Source organism: Ascaphus truei, chromosome 16 (assembly GCF_040206685.1).
Source record: "Ascaphus truei isolate aAscTru1 chromosome 16, aAscTru1.hap1, whole genome shotgun sequence".
NCBI classification, from domain to species: domain Eukaryota; kingdom Metazoa; phylum Chordata; class Amphibia; order Anura; family Ascaphidae; genus Ascaphus; species Ascaphus truei.
Window position 1 is genome coordinate 46,906,476 of NC_134498.1, and position 21,464 is coordinate 46,927,939.

The following is a 21,464-nucleotide window of genomic DNA, read 5'->3' on the forward strand; positions in this document are numbered from 1 at the left end:
CAATGCTGCAAGCACAGGCCGCACAGAAACACAATGCTGCAAGCACAGGCCGCACAGAAACACAATGCTGCAAGCACAGGCCGCACAGAAACACAATGCTGCAAGCACAGGCCGCAGAGAAACACAATGCTGCAAGCACAGGCCGCAGAGAAACACAATGCTGCAAGCACAGGCCGCAGAGAAACACAATGCTGCAAGCACAGGCCGCAGAGAAACACAATGCTGCAAGCACAGGCCGCAGAGAAACACAATGCTGCAAGCACAGGCCGCAGAGAAACACAATGCTGCAAGCACAGGCCGCAGAGAAACACAATGCTGCAAGCACAGGCCGCAGAGAAACACAATGCTGCAAGCACAGGCCGCAGAGAAACACGATGCTGCAAGCACAGGCCGCAGAGAAACACAATGCTGCAAGCACAGGCCGCAGAGAAACACCATGCTGCAAGCACAGGCCGCACAGAAACACAATGCTGCAAGCACAGGCCGCACAGAAAAACAATGCTGCAAGCACAGGCCGCACAGAAACACGATGCTGCAAGCACAGGCCGCACAGAAACACAATGCTGCAAGCACAGGCCGCAGAGAAACACCATGCTGCAAGCACAGGCCGCACAGAAACACAATGCTGCAAGCACAGGCCGCACAGAAAAACAATGCTGCAAGCACAGGCCGCACAGAAACACAATGCTGCAAGCACAGGCCGCACAGAAACACAATGCTGCAAGCACAGGCCGCACAGAAACACAATGCTGCAAGCACAGGCCGCAGAGAAACACAATGCTGCAAGCACAGGCCGCAGAGAAACACCATGCTGCAAGCACAGGCCGCAGAGAAACACCATGCTGCAAGCACAGACCGCAGAGAAACACCATGCTGCAAGCACAGACCGCAGAGAAACACAATGCTGCAAGCACAGGCCGCACAGAAACACAATGCTGCAAGCACAGGCCGCAGAGAAACACAATGCTGCAAGCACAGGCCGCACAGAAACACGATGCTGCAAGCACAGGCCGCAGAGAAACACCATGCTGCAAGCACAGGCCGCAGAGAAACACAATGCTGCAAGCACAGGCCGCACAGAAACACAATGCTGCAAGCACAGGCCGCACAGAAACACAATGCTGCAAGCACAGGCCGCACAGAAACACAATGCTGCAAGCACAGGCCGCAGAGAAACACAATGCTGCAAGCACAGGCCGCACAGAAACACAATGCTGCAAGCACAGGCCGCAGAGAAACACAATGCTGCAAGCACAGGCCGCAGAGAAACACAATGCTGCAAGCACAGGCCGCAGAGAAACACAATGCTGCAAGCACAGGCCGCAGAGAAACACAATGCTGCAAGCACAGGCCGCAGAGAAACACAATGCTGCAAGCACAGGCCGCAGAGAAACACAATGCTGCAAGCACAGGCCGCACAGAAACACAATGCTGCAAGCACAGGCCGCAGAGAAACACCATGCTGCAAGCACAGGCCGCAGAGAAACACCATGCTGCAAGCACAGACCGCAGAGAAACACCATGCTGCAAGCACAGACCGCAGAGAAACACAATGCTGCAAGCACAGGCCGCACAGAAACACAATGCTGCAAGCACAGGCCGCAGAGAAACACAATGCTGCAAGCACAGGCCGCAGAGAAACACAATGCTGCAAGCACAGGCCGCAGAGAAACACAATGCTGCAAGCACAGGCCGCACAGAAACACAATGCTGCAAGCACAGGCCGCACAGAAACACAATGCTGCAAGCACAGGCCGCAGAGAAACACAATGCTGCAAGCACAGGCCGCAGAGAAACACAATGCTGCAAGCACAGGCCGCAGAGAAACACAATGCTGCAAGCACAGGCCGCAGAGAAACACAATGCTGCAAGCACAGGCCGCAGAGAAACACAATGCTGCAAGCACAGGCCGCAGAGAAACACAATGCTGCAAGCACAGGCCGCACAGAAACACAATGCTGCAAGCACAGGCCGCAGAGAAACACCATGCTGCAAGCACAGGCCGCAGAGAAACACCATGCTGCAAGCACAGACCGCAGAGAAACACCATGCTGCAAGCACAGACCGCAGAGAAACACAATGCTGCAAGCACAGGCCGCACAGAAACACAATGCTGCAAGCACAGGCCGCAGAGAAACACAATGCTGCAAGCACAGGCCGCAGAGAAACACAATGCTGCAAGCACAGGCCGCACAGAAACACAATGCTGCAAGCACAGGCCGCACAGAAACACAATGCTGCAAGCACAGGCCGCACAGAAACACAATGCTGCAAGCACAGGCCGCAGAGAAACACAATGCTGCAAGCACAGGCCGCAGAGAAACACAATGCTGCAAGCACAGACCGCAGAGAAACACAATGCTGCAAGCACAGGCCGCAGAGAAACACAATGCTGCAAGCACAGGCCGCAGAGAAACACAATGCTGCAAGCACAGGCCGCAGAGAAACACAATGCTGCAAGCACAGGCCGCAGAGAAACACAATGCTGCAAGCACAGACCGCAGAGAAACACAATGCTGCAAGCACAGACCGCAGAGAAACACAATGCTGCAAGCACAGGCCGCAGAGAAACACAATGCTGCAAGCACAGGCCGCAGAGAAACACAATGCTGCAAGCACAGGCCGCAGAGAAACACAATGCTGCAAGCACAGGCCGCAGAGAAACACAATGCTGCAAGCACAGGCCGCAGAGAAACACAATGCTGCAAGCACAGGCCGCACAGAAACACAATGCTGCAAGCACAGGCCGCAGAGAAACACAATGCTGCAAGCACAGGCCGCAGAGAAACAATGCTGCAAGCACAGGCCACAGAGAAACACAATGCTGCAAGCACAGGCCGCAGAGAAACACAATGCTGCAAGCACAGGCCGCAGAGAAACACAATGCTGCAAGCACAGGCCGCACAGAAACACAATGCTGCAAGCACAGGCCGCAGAGAAACACAATGCTGCAAGCACAGGCCGCAGAGAAACACAATGCTGCAAGCACAGGCCGCAGAGAAACACGGTTACTCGTGTAATTGCTACGCTAATAAAAGATCGCAGGCAATTGTACAAAGACGTGGCATTGTAACAACACTTCAAAGAAGCCGAATGGGTGATGTAGCCTATATACAAAGTCTTTGGCCTTGGCAAGATTCAGCTCCGCAAAGCATCGAGCACCGTGCCGGGCGCCAGTTGTGCCACTTGTGAATTGAATGATTCGGTGGTATGTTTCATGAGTTTAATTGGCGTTATTTGTTTCTTGGCACGGTGCTCGCCGGGCAGGTGGGGCTTTACCGAGAAAGGTTTGCAGGATTTATAATCTACAAAATTGTGAAGGCAGCGCCGGACAGCGTCTCCTGTTCCAGCCGCGTGACGTCATCACCTGCGCAAGAAGGAGCATTTCAAAGCCATTCTCCAAAGTGCATCTTCTAGAAGGGAACTCTCCATTGTCACTAGGCTAGTGCGTGAGTAACATGGCCGAGGAGGCGGCACTGATTCCAGTGGCGCAGAAATAAGGGAGGTGGTATATGGCGGGCATTAAAATAGTCAGTGTCTGTCAGTATTATTTAACTGCAATTCTTTACTGAAACAGCAAACCGCTAGAAATGTTTACAACAATGCATGGAATTAGAATAAAAAACAAAAATCAAAGTATAGAAAAGTGTGTGCGTGTGTTTGTGTGGGCATGTGTGTGTGTGTGTGTTTGTGTGTGTGTGTGTGTTCCTGTCTATTGTTCATGCTATAAAAATAACAATACATAATTCCCTTGAAATGGCTGCAAAACAAAAATAGTGATTACTTACACTGCGCAATGAGGGAATTCCCGTGTGCCTTAGTTGTTACATTGCAGAAGTAGGATAAACGTGACTATAAAATCACTTAAAAGACCGGCATTTCGGTCCTATAAAATGCGGCATAGGGCGATAAAGTAACTAGATAACGGGCAGAAGGAGCTGGCACTGGTAACCTAACCAACTGAGCCCAACTATTCCATTAAGGGTTGGGGGGAGGGGAATATCACATAGGGGGGAGATTGGTCCAACCGCACAGTTGGTCCCAATGAGGTTGGGGGAAGTTGGATGTTTGAGGTATGGCAGACATCCGCCTCCTACCTTATTACCTCCTCTCACTCCTCTCCCGTGCTGCCCCCTCTCCCAGGAATTCCCTACCACGCACCATCCGACTCTCCCCCAGCTTCCAGACATTCCGAAACACCCTGAAATCTCCGCTTTCCGCTGGAAACAAGCCTGGTCTCTTCAGCACAGATACGTGTAAAAGCAAGATTCCAAAATGTGAGGCATCAGTCCTCGTTTAACAAGCGTGTTGAAGGGAGACATGGCTTATTTATCAGGCTTGTTGATACCAATCAAGACCTTGGGTGGTGCTTGTATTCTGCTGGCTGAGCATGAAAACCACATACAAGGCAGAGGCATCTGCAGGCAGGCGCCAACATGAGCCTCTACCTGAGCGGGCGGCTGTAACATGCTGTGTGCGCTGTGTCTTCACACCCAACGTGCAGGCATTGGAGTGGAAGAAACATCTGGTTTCATAAGGACATGGAAAAAGTGGGTCAACAATAACATTTTAAATGGAGATTAAACCATGTTGTATTAGTTGGCCTGGGAAAGTATTGCATATACAGTAAATATTTAGAATGAATACAGAGAAGGAGGCCACCTTAGAATTGGGGCGCCATTTACGACACTGGAGGGCCCGAGACGAAAGTAAATGCATTACTACAGCCTCACACAAACCCTGTGCTGTATTGTGAGAATGGAGGAGGAAGGCGACGTGCTTCTGGTATTCCAGGAGAGGGAAAAATCGGCAGACGTGACCGAGAGGCGTGGCTCACGTGACCCGGCCATCACGCGACAGAAACAAATGTATTTGTCTCCTCGTGGATCGCGAGCACGGTCGCTCGCTCTATGGCCTGCTTCCTAGAGGCACGGCATTTTGATCGTGCCACGTGCCCCGCCGTGCTCTCCGTGGACGTGGCCCAAGTCATCAATCTCAACATGCTTCAGCGTTCAGCCTCCAGTAATTTCCCGTGATGTCAATGACATTACTGATCGGTAAAATGTGGATTTTTTTTTGTTTCGTTTCTTTTATTACATATGAAACCTACTAGGTTGATGCTTATGAACATGTCCTTGTGTTCAAATTCTTGGCCTCTGTTTGAAAAATCCAATGCTTGCAGGAGGAACTTCTATCCACTGTATAATTAGTCGAAAATAACTCCCTCAGGGGAAGTCTGTGGTATTGTCCTGGATTTCTGCCCAGCCACAGGTTTGAATCACAGGATCACGGAGAGCCCGAGCTTGTTACCAGTCAGCGTGTTACCTCCCAGAGACGCTCAGACATTGTAAATCCATCTGTGCACATGTACTCCTGCCAGCAGTTTCATTGAGAAAAGGGATTTGCCGTCTGGGGGACCAGAGCCGCAGCTTGTGGGTAATCAGTTGGCTAGAAGATGAACCCCTTTTCTGAGAGAGACGTTGCTCTGCAGGAGCTTCTAGCACAGATGTGTTTGTTGGAGGTGCCGGTAAACAAGCCTTTTTCTGCTGGCCATTTCCATTTGAAGGAGCGGCTCAGTGAGTAAAGGTGCTGACCCAGAAAACCATCACACTGAGTTTGGTGCCGTGGAGAACTTGGTTCAATTCCCGGTGACAGCTCCTTGTGACCTTGGGCAAGTCACTTTATCTTTCTGTGCCTCAGGCGCCAAAAACACATAGATTGTAAGCTCTGCGGGGCAGGGACTTATGCCTGCCAATAAAAATTCTATGTACTGTGCTATACAAGGGGAAAACAACTATTATTATTATTTTGTATAACTCCAGTGATATTTTTCCTTTACTGATCACTCCAATAACTGCGGGTCTTATTCATCGTATTTATCTCTGTGTGGTGTCTTTTTATTTTTTTTAATGGGTGTATAAAATGGCTGCCATTTTCTTCCCGAGAACGAACTGGTTTTAAATATCCAAGTTACATTTTAAAAAAAACTGATTGTTTTAACCTTGGGGTGCCCAACTCCAGTCCTGAAGGGCCACCAACAGGTCAGGTTTTCAGGATATCCCTGGTATCAATGGCTCAATCAGGTGGTCACTTGTTGACTGGCCAACTTCAATCCTCCAGGGCCACCAAAAGATCAGTGTTGACGGATATCCCTGCTTCAGCACAGGTGGCTCAATTGAGCCACCTGTGCTGAAGCAGGGATATCCTGAAAACCTGACCTGTTGGTGTCCCTTGAGGACTGGAGTTGGCCACCCCTGTTTTAACAACTTCTGGAGCTTGCAACATCTTTCTGCGCAAAGTTTCCAGAGATGAATGAATCGTTGTAAAATAACAGAACTGTTGTTATTGGGGATTCTGGGCGCACACAGGCTCTTTCATTTAAAAATGTAGCACCTTTATTTAGGGGCGAATGAGAGATCCCATGTAGTGATTAGGACATGATTAGGAATGATGATGGAAATACCAGCTGGGAGGGGAATAAATGTTTTGTGTAAGGTTGCATTTGTCTTTGCATCGATCACCTTTTTTTTCCGCTCCAAAAACCCAAATGGCCATTTCTAAGTCTCCTCTTCCTTGTTCTTTGTAGGGCGAGAGGGGGCTTCCAGGATTAGAAGGACAACTTGGTTTACCCGGATTCCCAGGGCCTGAAGGACCCCCTGGATCTCGCGGTTCTAAGGTAAGAAACGAGTACCCACCAGTGCAACATTCATCTTCTTCATCCTCCATGTCCACTCTGTACAGGATCTTTACAAGAAACGGTAACAAGAAAACGTCCACTCAGTTGCTCCCAACCATCCATAGATATTGACTTAGAAAATTAGAATTTGACAGCAGTTCAGAACCACATGATCCGGCCCATCTTCCTATCTGCTGTAAAACGTTGGACCCTATTTGATCCATGGTTTTCTTTCATATGTAAGATGGCCTTGTGTGTGTCCTAATCATTTCTTTAAATCACTTCCTATTAACCTCTACCTTCTCTGCTGGTCGGCTGATCCATGCTCACCCGCGGCCGGCTAAGAGTTTGGCGGGGGCCTCTTTCCTCCTCCGGCATCTCTTCCTGCTGCAGCGCGTCGCGGGATGACGTCACAAGATGCGCCGGAGCCTCTCGCCCGCCTTCGTGTCACGTGACGTCGCGTTGTCACGGCGACTCGGCTCAGGGGGCGACGCGTCGTCTCGTGGTAGCGGGGAGGAGATGCCGGCATTTGCAGAGACCCCAACAATCTCCCCCAGGCCCGGCGCTAACAGTTTAAACGCTGCGTGGGGTTCATTTAACCGCCGCAGCATTAGACTGTGGTTATTGAGGTTGGGCCGGGGAAGAGCGCGGGGTTTCTGTAAGTGCGGTGCCAAGTGCAGTCACACCAGTGGCACCGCCATCAAGCTGGGCCCTGAGTCCACCCCTTACCGTACGCCATACTTACGGTTCCTGTGAGCCGCCCACTCTCCAGCTTCAGATAAAAGCGCACCCCTTTCTCTGAAACATGCTTCTCTCCTGTACCTGGTTGAAATGCACTTTGATATATTTAGGGGTTCAAATGTTGCCAACGGATTGATAGTAGAGGTGGGTGAATTTTTTTGGGGGGGTATTTGGATCAACAGCGGATCGCCCGGTTCCTTTGGTCCACGGATTTCAGCGGCTCAATGTCAAAAAGGGCGGCACGCGGTTTGCGGATTTTTAAATTATTATTATCACCAAAACACTGCGCGGCTTCCACAACCCGTGGGACGGATTCGTAGAATCCACTCCACGGATTCAGCAATCCGCTATCCACCAACGGGTGGCTGAATCCGCTGATTGGATTCTACAAATCCGTCCCCGGGTTGTATCCTACGGCGGATTTTGGGTTTAACGTCAACGAAAATCCAGGAACCGGATTTGGGCGCATACGCCGTGTCTAGCTGATAGAACCATGGTGTGAAAGCAGCTCCAGGAACAGTACAAAGGCGTTTAATGAATAGGCACATGATATCCAGCAAGGTGGTAGGAAAAATATCAAACTAGCACAAAGGACAGATTTATTTTCACTATGTTACAGCACATAGAAGAAATGTTTTTTTCTCAAAGACAATTGTGAATAAGTAGAAGGGATTATATCAATGATATGTATGTCCCATATTACTCATTACATTACTATGAATCCTTATTTTTGCTCTTTGTGGTACAGTCAATTCTCAAAATTCCGGGATTTTCAGAACATAGAATGAGAAGGTAACACTGAGTTGCTTCTATCTCCAACCCTTTGGGTCCCTAAAGAATAACTGGCCCAAGTTATATTTGAAGACACACCTGCAAAGTCTTATTGCTGCCAACTTACCTGAGCTGCATTCTTCCTGTTGGCCACCAGATGTCAGTAGAGTCGAGCTTGAGAATGCAGCGTGATGTCACATGCCCCTGATTCCATCATTACTGCTTGTTACTTTGTGGCACGGCAGCGTGATGTCACATGCCCCTGATTCCATCATTGCTGCTTGTTACTTTGTGGCACGGCAGCGTGATGTCACATGCCCCCGATTCCATCATTGCTGCTTGTTACTTTGTGGCACGGCTGTGTTTAACATTGTTGCTTCTTCGAAAACTGCGAACATATGAATGAGTGATCTAGAATAACAGGGGCGCGCAAACTATTTGAGCTGCGCCCCCCTGCCTGCTGCCCTCCATGCTCGCGCCCCCCTTACCTCTTTTGCCGGTATCAAATGACGCCACGGGGTCATGTGATCTCACGTCACATGACGCTGCTGCGTCATTTGCCGCCACATTGCTATGGCGGCGATGCGTCAACACCAAGCCTCTGAATCCCGGTAAGTGAAGTTGCAGGGGCCTCACCCGATCCCCCAGCATTTAATTTAAAGGCCTTGGGAAGAGTGCGGGACCCCTGCCCCCCAGTTTGCGCACCCCTGATCTAGAACAGACGTTTTCAACCTTTTTCATCTTATGTCCCATCAACAATGTTGTCAAAAAACCCTGGTCCCACTATGGTGAAAACTAAACCCCACTTTTTCCAAGGAGTGTATTTTTACGTTTACATTTTTAAGGACATTATCCATTAAGCCCCATTACACTTCCTCATCTCTGTCTTCCGCCCTTACTCTCCCCCTTCTCTGTCTTCCCCCCTTACAGTCTCCCCTCACTCCTCCACCTGTCACTCACTCTCTCCCACTCCATCACTCCAACACTCCCCCCTACCCCCAAAAACCTTACCTGAGGTGAGGAGGTCTTCTCAGTGCTGATCCGGTCCGGGGACTCCGCAGCTCCCTGCTCTGGTTGGGCGAAAGTTGCATCCAACGTCCGGCGCCGACAGGAGGAAGGAGAGGATTGCTGTGACCGCTGGACTGGTGCATGGGGAGCTGGACAGCTGCCGGCCACCACTTCTGGGGAACCGCTGGGACCATTGTCCTATCACCAGCCACACAGTCGGCCTATCGCCACCAGCACCAGCTCACCGGGGCCGGCCCGAACACCCGATAGGCCAACCCGCCCTTTGCTTCCCACCTTCACGACCTTTGCTTCCCACCTTCACGACCTTTGCTTCCCACCTTCACGACCTTTGCTTCCCACTGGTTGAGAAACATACATCTAGAAGACTTACACTGTGGCTCATAAAAATCTTCTGGAATATATATAATATACAAACATTTCTCTTCTTCAGGGGGATGATGGCGTTTCAGGACCTTTTGGACCAAAAGGAATACGAGTAAGTAAAGCCATTAACACACCGTCCCACGTCCAACGCAGGCTCAGTCTTAGTGAGTAGACACGTTGCGGTGCCTCCTGTGCTGTTAGAGAAGCCGGCAGTCCGTGGCAAAGCCCCTCTGCTAGCAATGGGATAAATGCCTCTAGTATTCTTCGAATTCATCACGTTTTGATGTGAATAACAGAGATTGTCAGAACATAGATTTGAGATAAGCATAAGCAGCATGTTAGGGAATTGGAGCAAAACCATGCAGGCAAAACGTCCAAGTATCCAAGCTTAGAGGCGCAGTACCCTCAAGATCCTTGTGTGGTATATATATATATCCCAGGACATACTTGAAAACGAGAGGTAACTCTCAATGTATTACTTCCTGGTAAAATATTTTATAAATAAATAAATAAATATATAAAGCAGAAAATAGCTGTGTTAGTCCAGTTGCGAGAGTGCAGAATAAATTAGTTCTTCAGTATTAGGTGATACCTTTTTTATTGGACTAACAATTTATGTCATAGGACAAGCTTTCGAGAGTTCTCCTCTCTTCTTCAGGTCAGGCAATACTGATATACAAAGGATTCAATGGCTAAAACAGTGTAGAGAAAAAAACAAAAACAAAAAAACAACAGATATGGACTGTAGATAAGGTAGGGTGTTAAAAGTGTTTGAAGCCAGGGGACGGTGATAAGGAAAGGTGGGGAGGCGGAGGGATGCTGGGGGGGAGAGAAAGTGTGGATAAGAATGGAGGCAAGCAGTATAATTACAAACAATGTTGATAGGGTGTGAGAAAACCCATGTCCGCATTAAGTCCTTTGGTTTTGGTGTCAAAGAGTCTTATCATTCTGAGTTCAAATGTTTTCCGTTCTTGGGTGCTTTTAAACATTCCATTGAGGATTTTGATTTTTAAATCATTTATGGAATGATCTGGTTGTGAGAAGTGATGTCCCACAGGTGAGCAGTATCTTCCTTCTTCGTGATGGAGTATGGAGTGTCTGTGCATATTAATTCTGCCTTGTAGTTTTTGGCTGGTTTCCCCAATGTAGCAACCTTGGTCACATTTGTTGTATTGAATTATATACACTATATTCCTGAATGTGCAGCTGTATGATCCTTTAACATTGAATGTTCTATGGTTGTGACTGGCTGTGGGATCTTGGCATATATGTTTGCACAGTTTGCTGCGTGTGTTGCTGCACGGTTTTGTGTCATTATCAGTGTCTTTAAAATCGTTGTGAAGTTTTCTGCTGACTAATTTCTGTTTGAGGTTTGGTGGTTGCCGGAATGCAAGAATGGGAGGTTTGGGAAAGATTTCTTTTAATGTCGCATGCTTGCCTCCATTCTTATCCACACTTTCTCTCCCCCCCCAGAATCCCCCTCCCCTCCCCCCCCAGCATCCCCCTCCCCTCCCCCCCAGCATCCCCCCCCCTCCCCACCTTTCCTCGTCACCGTCCCCTGCACCCTACCTTATCTACAGTCCATATCTGTTGTGTTTGTTTTTTTGTTTTTTTCTCTACACTGTTTTAGCCATAGATTCCTTTGTATATCAGTATTGCTGACATGAAGAAGAGAGGAGAACTCTCGAAAGCTTGTCCTATGACATAAATTGTTAGTCCAATAAAAAAGGTATCACCTAATACTTAAGAACTATATATATATCCGTTGTATAGTATTAGATAAGGCTTAATGCAGGGGGGTCTCAACTTCAGTCATCAAGACGCCCCAACAGGTCAGGTTTAAAGGATATCCCTGCTTCAGCATCAGGGCTGAAGCAGGGATATCCTTTCAGTCTGACTTGTTGGGGTGCCTTGAGGACTGGAGTTGAGACCCCCCTGCCTTAATGTATTAAGTTTCCTTGGGTCGCTGTAGCAACCATTTAGAAAGGCCCACGAATTCCTCTTTTGAAATAGGCGGCCATATTGCGTGCCCGAGGAAAGCGAGATCTTCCGATCGATCACAGGAGAACAGATCCACCGACAGCTTAGATAATGACACTGCCTCAAAGTTATAAAACCGCTGCAATGGCAAGAGTGACGTGCTTCTGAAGCAAAAACCATGCATACAAACAGATAAGCATCCCCTGAAAGACTGTATTTAATCATTTTGTATACTGTTTTATGTTTTTTAGGGACCCCCTGGACTTCCAGGATTTCCGGGGACACCTGGGATGCCTGTAAGGAAAATGACAATTTCTACATGGACCCTGCATTTTGGTTTATAATACTGCAATATTATTTCTTTTCACCTTTTTTTGTCTATCCCTGAGTCCTTCTCTATCTAAGCCTGGTTCTCTGACACAGGGGCCCCTGACACTGCGCTGCAGTGCGCCTCGGGCCTCTGTGGCAGTAAATGTGCTATATGCTGATATTACTGTTGTTTGTTAGTAAATATTTATTCCTTGCTGGGATGTTGGCCGTGCCGGGTGCGGTGTTATGGTCTGAGTTAGAGGTCCCCTAATGTCAGGCTGCTTGTCCTACCTGCAGAAATATAATGGTTCTTGTCCCGTACTTTCAGGGGTTACCTGGTCAGGACGGCTCACCTGGACCTTCCGGTATCCCAGGATGCAACGGGACAAAGGTAAACTTGTCTTTCGTTCATCACGAAGCGCATCGCTCCCACTCCTGCAGCACACTATAGCCCTGTGCATCGCTCCCAGACCTGTGCATCGCTCCCATCCTGCAGCACACTAAAGTCCTGTGCATCGCTCCCAGACCTGTGCATCGCCCCATCCTGCAGCACACTAAAGTCATGTGCATCGCTCCCACTCCTGCAGCACACTAAAGTCCTGTGCATTGCTCCCAGACCTGTGCATCGCTCCCATCCTGCAGCACACTAAAATCCTGTGCATCGCTCCCACTCCTGCAGCACACTAAAGTCCTGTGCATCGCTCCCACTCCTGCAGCACACTAAAGTCCTGTGCATCGCTCCCACTCCTGCAGCACACTAAAGTCCTGTGCATTGCTCCCAGAACTGTGCATTGCTCCCATCCTGCAGCACACTAAAGTCCTGTGCATCGCTCCCACTCCTGCAGCACACTAAAGCCCTGTGCATCGCTCCCAGCCCTGCAGCGCACTAAAGCCCTGTGCATCCCTCCCATCCTGCAGCGCACTAAAGCCCTGTGCATCGCTTGCGCCTCCATTTCACCAATAACCATTCCGTATGTCACCTTTCCATGGAGATTTTTTTTAGAAATGTCTCCAATCTACAAAAACAGAGGGAGTTCTGATCCGACGAAACACCCGATCGGACTGAAGAACAAATCCATTGTATTTAATAAATAAAAAATACCACAAACCTGCCTATCCCCTTTATCTCTCAGCATAACATGCTTCCACTGCAGCCAGGAACTCTGGGTAATGACATGCAAATGAGCACACCGTGTCACTTTTTGTATTGTAGTCTTGAAGTTTTAATTTGATACATTTGGAGATCATTTCCCCCCCCCCACCACCACTTTTAACCCCAGTTTAAAATCTGAAATAAAATCTACTAAATCTCACGTGACACCAGCCACAAACTTTATATACAGCAGGGGCGGGCAACTCCAGTCCTCAAGGGCCACCAACAGGTCAGGTTTTCAGGATATCCCTGCTTCAGCCCGGGTGGCCCAATCAGTGGCTCAGTCTTCGACTGAGCCACTGATTGGGCCACCCGGGCTGAAGCAGGGATATCCGTAAACCCGGATCTGTTGGTGGCCCTTGAGGACTGGAGTTGGCTGACCAACTGATTGACCCACCTATGCTGAAGCAGGGATATCCTTAACACCTGACTTGTTGGTGGCCATTGACGGCTGGAGTTGCCCCCCCCCTGATATAAACACATTGGAGGTATGTATGAAAATGACGCAATTTGCCCCAGCACACACAGCAACAACGTAGACACGAGTCACTTTGCCTCAGCGTCCGAGGCACGAAGCGTGTACACCTCGCGTCTGGCGTTAGCCGCAGAGCGGACCTGGATTTATTGTACGTTAAAGCCAGAGGGGAAACCGCCCCAAGTCTCCTAACATTGCGCCGAGCATCTCCTCTCGTAATTCCTCCTTTCACCGCTCCCCAAACAGCTCGCTGGCGCAAGGGGCGCGGAATCGGAACAAAGCTCACTGATTGGTTGGATTCTTTGTTGACAGAGCATTGGGATTGTGCGGGGGTTTCTCAGTACCTTTCTCTGCCGTTTAGGGAGATCGCGGCTTTACCGGGAGTTCGGGATTCCCAGGTACACCAGGTCCTCTGGTAAGTATTGATTATCACGATATCCCCCTGAACACCACGCAAGCCTTTATGGAAATATGATTGATTTGATGAGTTTGTCTATAATCTTCCAATAAGGTGGCTCAATCAGTGGCTCAATCATAGACTGAGCCACTGATTGAGCCACCTGTGCTGAGGCAGGGATATATATAAACCCTGATCTGTTGGTGGCCCTTGGGGACTGGAGTTGGCCAGTCAACGACTGACCAACTGATTGAGCCACATGTGCTGAAGCAGGGATATCCTGTAAACCTGGCGTGTTGGTGGAATTTGAGAACTGGAGTTGGCCACCCCTGTTCTAATAGCGTTAGATCCGTAAATAGATATATTTTTTTGATGTTAGTTTGTAGTTAAAAGTATATTCTTTCTAGAAAAGTTCCCGTTAATACATTGAATATGTGTTTTTCTTGTCTTTTTAAGGGCCCCCCTGGCTTACCAGGTGTAAAGGTATGTATGCAAACATCGAAATACAAAAACGACCAAAAAATTTATGAAATTACCCTAAACACTGCAGTGTGGGATACTAACTCAGATCTTCAAGACAGGAATGTAAACATGTTATGTTATTCCTCCCTCTCACGGGTTGGGGTACAGGCGGCTGTGAGTAGAACATTTAGTGATACAGAATTCACTACTTCACTACAGATCGCTGTGAAAACGAGTTTCTTGGAGGATGTGACGAGTTAGATCAGCATGAAATGTATTCAGATCAATGTCAGATGTAGATAAGGGACACTTTGATCTCTCAGAAAAACAATATTACGGTTAGGTACAATTAGATTTCAATCAATTATATGACAACCTGAACATTATCCAGGTATAACGGGCGGGGGGGGGGGGGAGGGGGGAGGGCTGTGCACAGCAAGAATCAAAAATGAAAGGGCTAGAGTGCAAAAATAAAGTTAAAATGTAGTTTATTCAGCACATGTAGAAAAGTGGACATACAGCAGCAGCAAATCACTGACGCGTTTCGCCTTGTCAAAGAGTAGAGTTATTATGCTTTATTGGATTGAAGGAACTTTATTTGTTTCTTATAATAAGTAATCTCTGAAGCACTCATATTAGATTTGCGTCTATCCATGTGTAACCTCAAGTGCTGGACAGGGCAGAAATACGGCTCCAGTGTGTTCAAGGTCTTTCCAGAGTACGGAGGGTTAAAATAGGTTTTATCAAGAAGGAGATACCATGCAGTTTTATCAGATAACCTTAGATTTTGCCATCGTCTGATTCTATATCTCTTATACTTCCCCCAAAATTAGTATATAGTTCCTTGTGTGAGTGGGCAATCTGCTCTCATTCATTTCTTTGACATTTTTAATACAAATATATTCTTGTTTTACATCAACACCAGTGGGAAAGTTGGAATGTGCCATCTTTTTATGTTACAAGCTGTTTGGTTTTTGATGGCATAAATTTTCAATGTAAAATCCATTTTTTTCCGGGTATTTTAAAAGAAATAGGAATTTATAAATACTAACGTAACATTCGTAAATTAAGTTTAGGAGCTACATAAATATAGTCTGGGAGGTTGTAAAAATACTTATGTCCATGAAGTTTAACCTGTGATTGATTAAGTATTGATTAAGTATTGCATTACACACATGGGGCCTATTCAGTATGTGGTGCAGTAGAAATTAATCTGATTAATATTAAGATATTAATCGGATATACAACATTGGCCTTTAAAGCAGCAGCCCAAGCTGCCGGTTTTTATTTGATTGTTTTCCCTTTAATGTGTATACTAATATAATCCACACAATGATAAGTAATTAGCTGACTTGCAGATCGATCCGTTCTCCTGTGATCGATCCGGGAAGATTCTGCCCGGGGTTCACTAAATGGCTGTCAGTGCAGCAGAAGAGGACCAAAGATGCAAAGTTTTCTGGGGAAGATCATGTGACCAGGCAGTCACTAGATGCAATTGCTGCACTGCTAGAGAGAGAGGGCAGGGCTCAAAAAGGGGTGTGCCAGAGCATGTTTCAGAAGAGGAAGGGGATGTGACTTTGTAAATGGTTGCTACAGAAACAAAAAATGCTTGTTACGTTTTAATACATTAAAAATATAATTTAGAGTTGTTTTAAAAAATGCTACATGTATTTTCTCATTGTACAGAACTAATTTATTTAATTAAAAAAACCACACACTTGTAGGATATTGCTTGAACTGCAGCTTTAAATCTCCTGTACTGTATGTGTTCCTAGGTAGACAAGTTTTTGTTATGTAATCTGTAGTATGACCACCAGGGGTCACTGCTGGACACTGTGTAGAAGTTATGCTGTTCCCGGCAGCATTGGGCTGAGTATTAATGCGTTTCTGCACATTCTCTGTAGGGGGAGCCGGGGGAGTTGTTCCGCTTGTCACAGCCGGGACAGAAAGGTGACTCCGGATTACCGGGTCTCCCGGGATTACCTGTAAGTACCGGAGTATCCCGGAATATGGACTGTTGGACATACATCTGTGTGATTGACACTAAATATCATACAGGGCCGGCTGGTAAAATGGTGGCGCAGGGCAGTGGTGCGGGCGTCTCACCTTCTCCTGCGCGGTCTGTTGCTGTCAGTATCCTCATGGCGCCGCGACGGCAAGTGGTGTCGCGTTGCCATGGCAATGTGATGCTATTGTATGTCGCGGCGCCATGAGGGATACTGACAGCAAGAGAGCGCACGGGAGAAGGTAAGAGAGTCACCGAGACCCCACGCTCTCCACGGAAAATGGCGCCGATAGCACCGCCATCAAGCCGGCCCCGCGACCCCCGTGTGAGCACGTTCACACGTCTCAGACAGATCTGCAGCCCTGCCTTTCCCCATTATCTCTTAGCAAACAGCGCTTCCACTGCAGCAAGGGATTCTGGGTAATGGCATGCAAATGAGCACTCACATGGTGTCACCTTTTATCTTTTACACTAAATATCACATTTATTAAGTCATTATTATTCATAGAAATATTTCATTTCTTAACGTGTTCCTGTGACAGGACACTGTTGGGCCGGCACTGCAGTCTGCTTCATTACTGACCCGGTTACACTAATGCAGGGGCGGCCAACTCCAGTCCTCAAGGGCCACCAACAGGTCAGGTTTTCAGGATATCCCTGCTTCAGCACAGGTGGCTCAATCAGTGGCTCAGTCAAAGACTGAGCCACTGATTGAGCCACCTGTGCTGAAGCAGGGATACCCATAAACCATGATCTTGTTAGTAGCCCTTGAGGACTGTAGTTGGCCGCCCCTGCACTGATTCACTTATCTTCTGCTGTCTCCCAGCGGCAAAACTTTACCAAACCCAGCACCAAGGAACCGCACCAGATTTATTAAAGGACAAACTCCAATTGCTTTTCATGGGACTCCTTATCTTTGATGAATCTGATGCTGTTTTTTGCACGGCCTTTGCCCCCCGACTTTAGTACCTAGATCCCAGTAAATGTAAAGCGCGTGTCTAGAAATACTTTGCGTTGCTATTTTGTAACTCTCTGTGCCTCTTTGTTTCTCTGCAGGGCTCCGCGGGTGTCGCGGGAATTCAGGGTCCCGTCGGCCGACCTGGTCCTCCAGGTTTAATGGTATGAATGTGTACGCTAATTTGTACAGTAATTAAAGGTCGACGCATCTGCTGTTGCATGCCTACCTGAGCTACCTGTTTCCGCCTATTTCAGCAGTGAGCGAACTGTTACTCTGTAGCCAAAATCTGCCTCCCAATCTGTGCGCTGCATCCTTACTCCCAATCTGTGCGCTGCATCCTTACTCCCAATCTGTGCGCTGCATCCTTAATTCCAATCTGTACGTTGTATCCTTAATCCCAATCTGTACGCTGCATCCTTAATCCCAATCTGTATGCTGCATCCTTAATCCCAATATGTGCGCTGCATCCTTAATCCCAATCTGTGCGCTGCATCCTTAATCCCAATCTGTGCGCTGCATCCTTAATCCCAATCTGTATGCTGCATCCTTAATCCCAATCTGTGCGCTGCATCCTTAATCCCAATCTGTGCGCTGCATCCTTAATCCCAATCTGTGCGCTGCATCCTCACTCCCAATCTGTGCGCTGCATCCTCACTCCCAATCTATACGCTGCATTCTCACTCCCAATCTGTACGCTGCATCCTTACTCCCAATCTGTGCGCTGCGTCCTTACTCCCAATATGTACGCTGCGTCCTCACTCCCAATCTATACGCTGCATCCTCACTCCCAATCTGTACGCTGCATCCTTACTCTCAATCTGTGCGCTGCGTCCTTACTCCCAATCTGTACGCTGCATCCTCACTCCCAATCTATACGCTGCATCCTCACTCCCAATTTGTACTCTGCGTCTTTACTCCCAATCTGTACTCTGCGTAGTTACTCCCAATCTGTACGCTGCATCTTTACTCCAAATCTGTACGCTGCATCCTCACTCCCAATCTATACGCTGCATCCTCACTCCCAATCTATACGCTGCATCCTCACTCCCAATCTGTACGCTGCATCCTCACTCCCAATCTATACGCTGCATCCTCACTCCCAATCAGTACGCTGCATCCTTATTCCCAATCTGTGCGCTGCATCCTTACTCCCAATCAGTACGCTGCATCCTCACTCCCAATCAGTACACTACATCCTTACTCCCAATCTTTACGCTGCGTCCTCACTCCCAATCAGTACGCTGCGTCCTTACTCCCAATCTGTACTCTGCGTCCTTACTCCCAATCTGTACGCTGCGTCCTCACTCCCAATCTATACGCTGCGTCCTCACTCCCAATCTGTACGCTGCGTCCTTACTCCCAATCTGTACGCTGCGTCCTCACTCCCAATCTGTACGCTGCGTCCTCACTCCCAATATGTACGCTGCGTCCTCACTCCCAATCTGTACGCTGCGTCCTTACTCCCAATCTGTACGCTGCGTCCTCACTCCCAATCTGTACGCTGCGTCCTCACTCCAAATCTGTACTCTGCGTCCTCACTCCCAATCTGTGCGCTGCGTCCTTACTCCCAATCTGTACGCTGCGTCCTTACTCCCAATCTGTACGCTGCGTCCTCACTCCCAATCTGTACGCTGCGTCCTCACTCCCAATCTGTACGCTGCGTCCTCACTCCCAATCTGTACGCTGCGTCCTCACTCCCAATCTGTACTCTGCGTCCTCACTCCCAATCTGTACTCTGCGTCCTCACTCCCAATCTGTACGCTGCGTCCTTACTCCCAATCTGTACGCTGCGTCCTCACTCCCAATCTGTACGCTGCGTCCTCACTCCCAATCTGTACTCTGCGTCCTCACTCCCAATCTGTACTCTGCGTCCTCACTCCCAATCTGTGCGCTGCGTCCTTACTCCCAATCTGTACGCTGCGTCCTTACTCCCAATCTGTACGCTGCGTCCTCACTCCCAATCTGTACGCTGCGTCCTTACTCCCAATCTGTACGCTGCGTCCTCACTCCCAATCTGTACTCTGCGTCCTCACTCCCAATCTGTACTCTGCGTCCTCACTCCCAATCTGTACGCTGCGTCCTCACTCCCAATCAGTACGCTGCGTCCTTACTCCCAATCAGTACGCTGCGTCCTCACTCCCAATCTGTGCGCTGCATCCTCACTCCCAATCTGTACGCTGCGTCCTCACTCCCAATCTGTACGCTGCGTCCTCACTCCCAATCTGTACGCTGCGTCCTTACTCCCAATCAGTACGCTGCGTCCTTACTCCCAATCAGTACGCTGCGTCCTCACTCCCAATCTGTGCGCTGCATCCTCACTCCCAATCTGTGCGCTGCATCCTCACTCCCAATCAGTACGCTGCGTCCTCACTCCCAATCTGTGCGCTGCATCCTCACTCCCAATCTGTACGCTGCGTCCTCACTCCCAATCTGTACGCTGCATCCTTACTCCCAATCTGTACGCTGCGTCCTCACTCCCAATCAGTACGCTGCGTCCTCACTCCCAATCTGTGCGCTGCATCTTCACTCCCAATCAGTACGCTGCGTCCTCACTCCCAATCAGTACGCTGCGTCCTCACTCCCAATCTGTACGCTGCGTCCTCACTCCCAATCTGTACGCTGCGTCCTCACTCCCAATCTGTGCGCTGCATCCTTACTCCCAATCTGTGCGCTGCGTCCTTACTCCCAATCTGTACGCTGCATCCTTACTCCCAATCAGTACACTGCGTCCTTACTCCCAATCTGTACACTGCGTCCTTACTCCCAATCTTTACACTGCGTCCTTACTCCCAATCGGTACACTGCGTCCTTACTCCCAATCTGTACGCTGCATCCTCACTCCCAATCTATACGCTGCATCCTCACTCCCAATTTGTACTCTGCGTCCTTACTCCCAATCTGTACTCTGCGTAGTTACTCCCAATCTGTACGCTGCATCCTCACTCCCAATCAGTACGCTGCGTCCTCACTCCCAATCTGTACGCTGCGTCCTTACTCCCAATCTGTACGCTGCGTCCTTACTCCCAATCTGTACGCTGCATCCTCACTCCCAATTTGTACTCTGCGTCCTCACTCCCAATCTGTACTCTGCGTAGTTACTCCCAATCTGTACGCTGCATCCTCACTCCCAATCAGTACGCTGCGTCCTCACTCCCAATCTGTACGCTGCGTCCTTACTCCCAATCTGTACGCTGCGTCCTTACTCCCAATCTGTACGCTGCATCCTCACTCCCAATCTGTACGCTGCTTCCTTACTCCCAATCAGTACGCTGCGTCCTCACTCCCAATCTGTACGCTGCATCCTCACTCCCAATCTATACGCTGCATCCTCACTCCCAATCTGTACGCTGCGTCCTCACTCCCAATCTGTACGCTGCGTCCTCACTCCCAATCTGTACTCTGCGTCCTTACTCCCAATCTGTACGCTGCGTCCTCACTCCCAATCTATACGCTGCGTCCTCACTCCCAATCTGTACGCTGCGTCCTCACTCCCAATCTATACGCTGCATCCTCACTCCCAATCTGTAAGCTGCATCCTTACTCCCAATCAGTACGCTGCGTCCTTACTCTCAATCTGTACGCTGCATCCTTACTCCCAATCTGTACGCTGCGTCCTTACTCCCAATCTGTGCGCTGCGTCCTCACTCCCAATCAGTACGCTGCGTCCTCACTCCCAATCTGTACGCTGCGTCCTTACTCCCAATCTGTACGCTGCGTCCTCACTCCCAATCTGTACGCTGCGTCCTCACTCCCAATATGTACGCTGCGTCCTCACTCCCAATCTGTACGCTGCGTCCTTACTCCCAATCTGTACGCTGCGTCCTCACTCCCAATCTGTACGCTGCGTCCTCACTCCAAATCTGTACTCTGCGTCCTCACTCCCAATCTGTGCGCTGCGTCCTTACTCCCAATCTGTACGCTGCGTCCTTACTCCCAATCTGTACGCTGCGTCCTTACTCCCAATCTGTACGCTGCGTCCTCACTCCCAATCTGTACGCTGCGTCCTCACTCCCAATCTGTACGCTGCGTCCTCACTCCCAATCTGTACTCTGCGTCCTCACTCCCAATCTGTACTCTGCGTCCTCACTCCCAATCTGTACGCTGCGTCCTCACTCCCAATCTGTACGCTGCGTCCTCACTCCCAA

General features: G+C 49.0%; 1 protein-coding gene across 1 annotated transcript in view; it reads left to right on the forward strand.

Moving 5' to 3' along the window:
* Positions 1 to 21,464, forward strand: part of COL4A5 (collagen type IV alpha 5 chain) — a 122,288-nt gene that overhangs the window by 33,847 nt on the left and 66,977 nt on the right. Inside the window, exons 3-10 of the mRNA XM_075573450.1 lie at positions 6,587 to 6,676; positions 9,648 to 9,692; positions 11,812 to 11,856; positions 12,198 to 12,260; positions 13,859 to 13,912; positions 14,351 to 14,377; positions 16,261 to 16,341; positions 17,418 to 17,480. Coding sequence (XP_075429565.1) covers positions 6,587 to 6,676; positions 9,648 to 9,692; positions 11,812 to 11,856; positions 12,198 to 12,260; positions 13,859 to 13,912; positions 14,351 to 14,377; positions 16,261 to 16,341; positions 17,418 to 17,480 — 468 coding nt within the window. The remainder of the gene's footprint in view (positions 1 to 6,586; positions 6,677 to 9,647; positions 9,693 to 11,811; positions 11,857 to 12,197; positions 12,261 to 13,858; positions 13,913 to 14,350; positions 14,378 to 16,260; positions 16,342 to 17,417; positions 17,481 to 21,464) is intronic.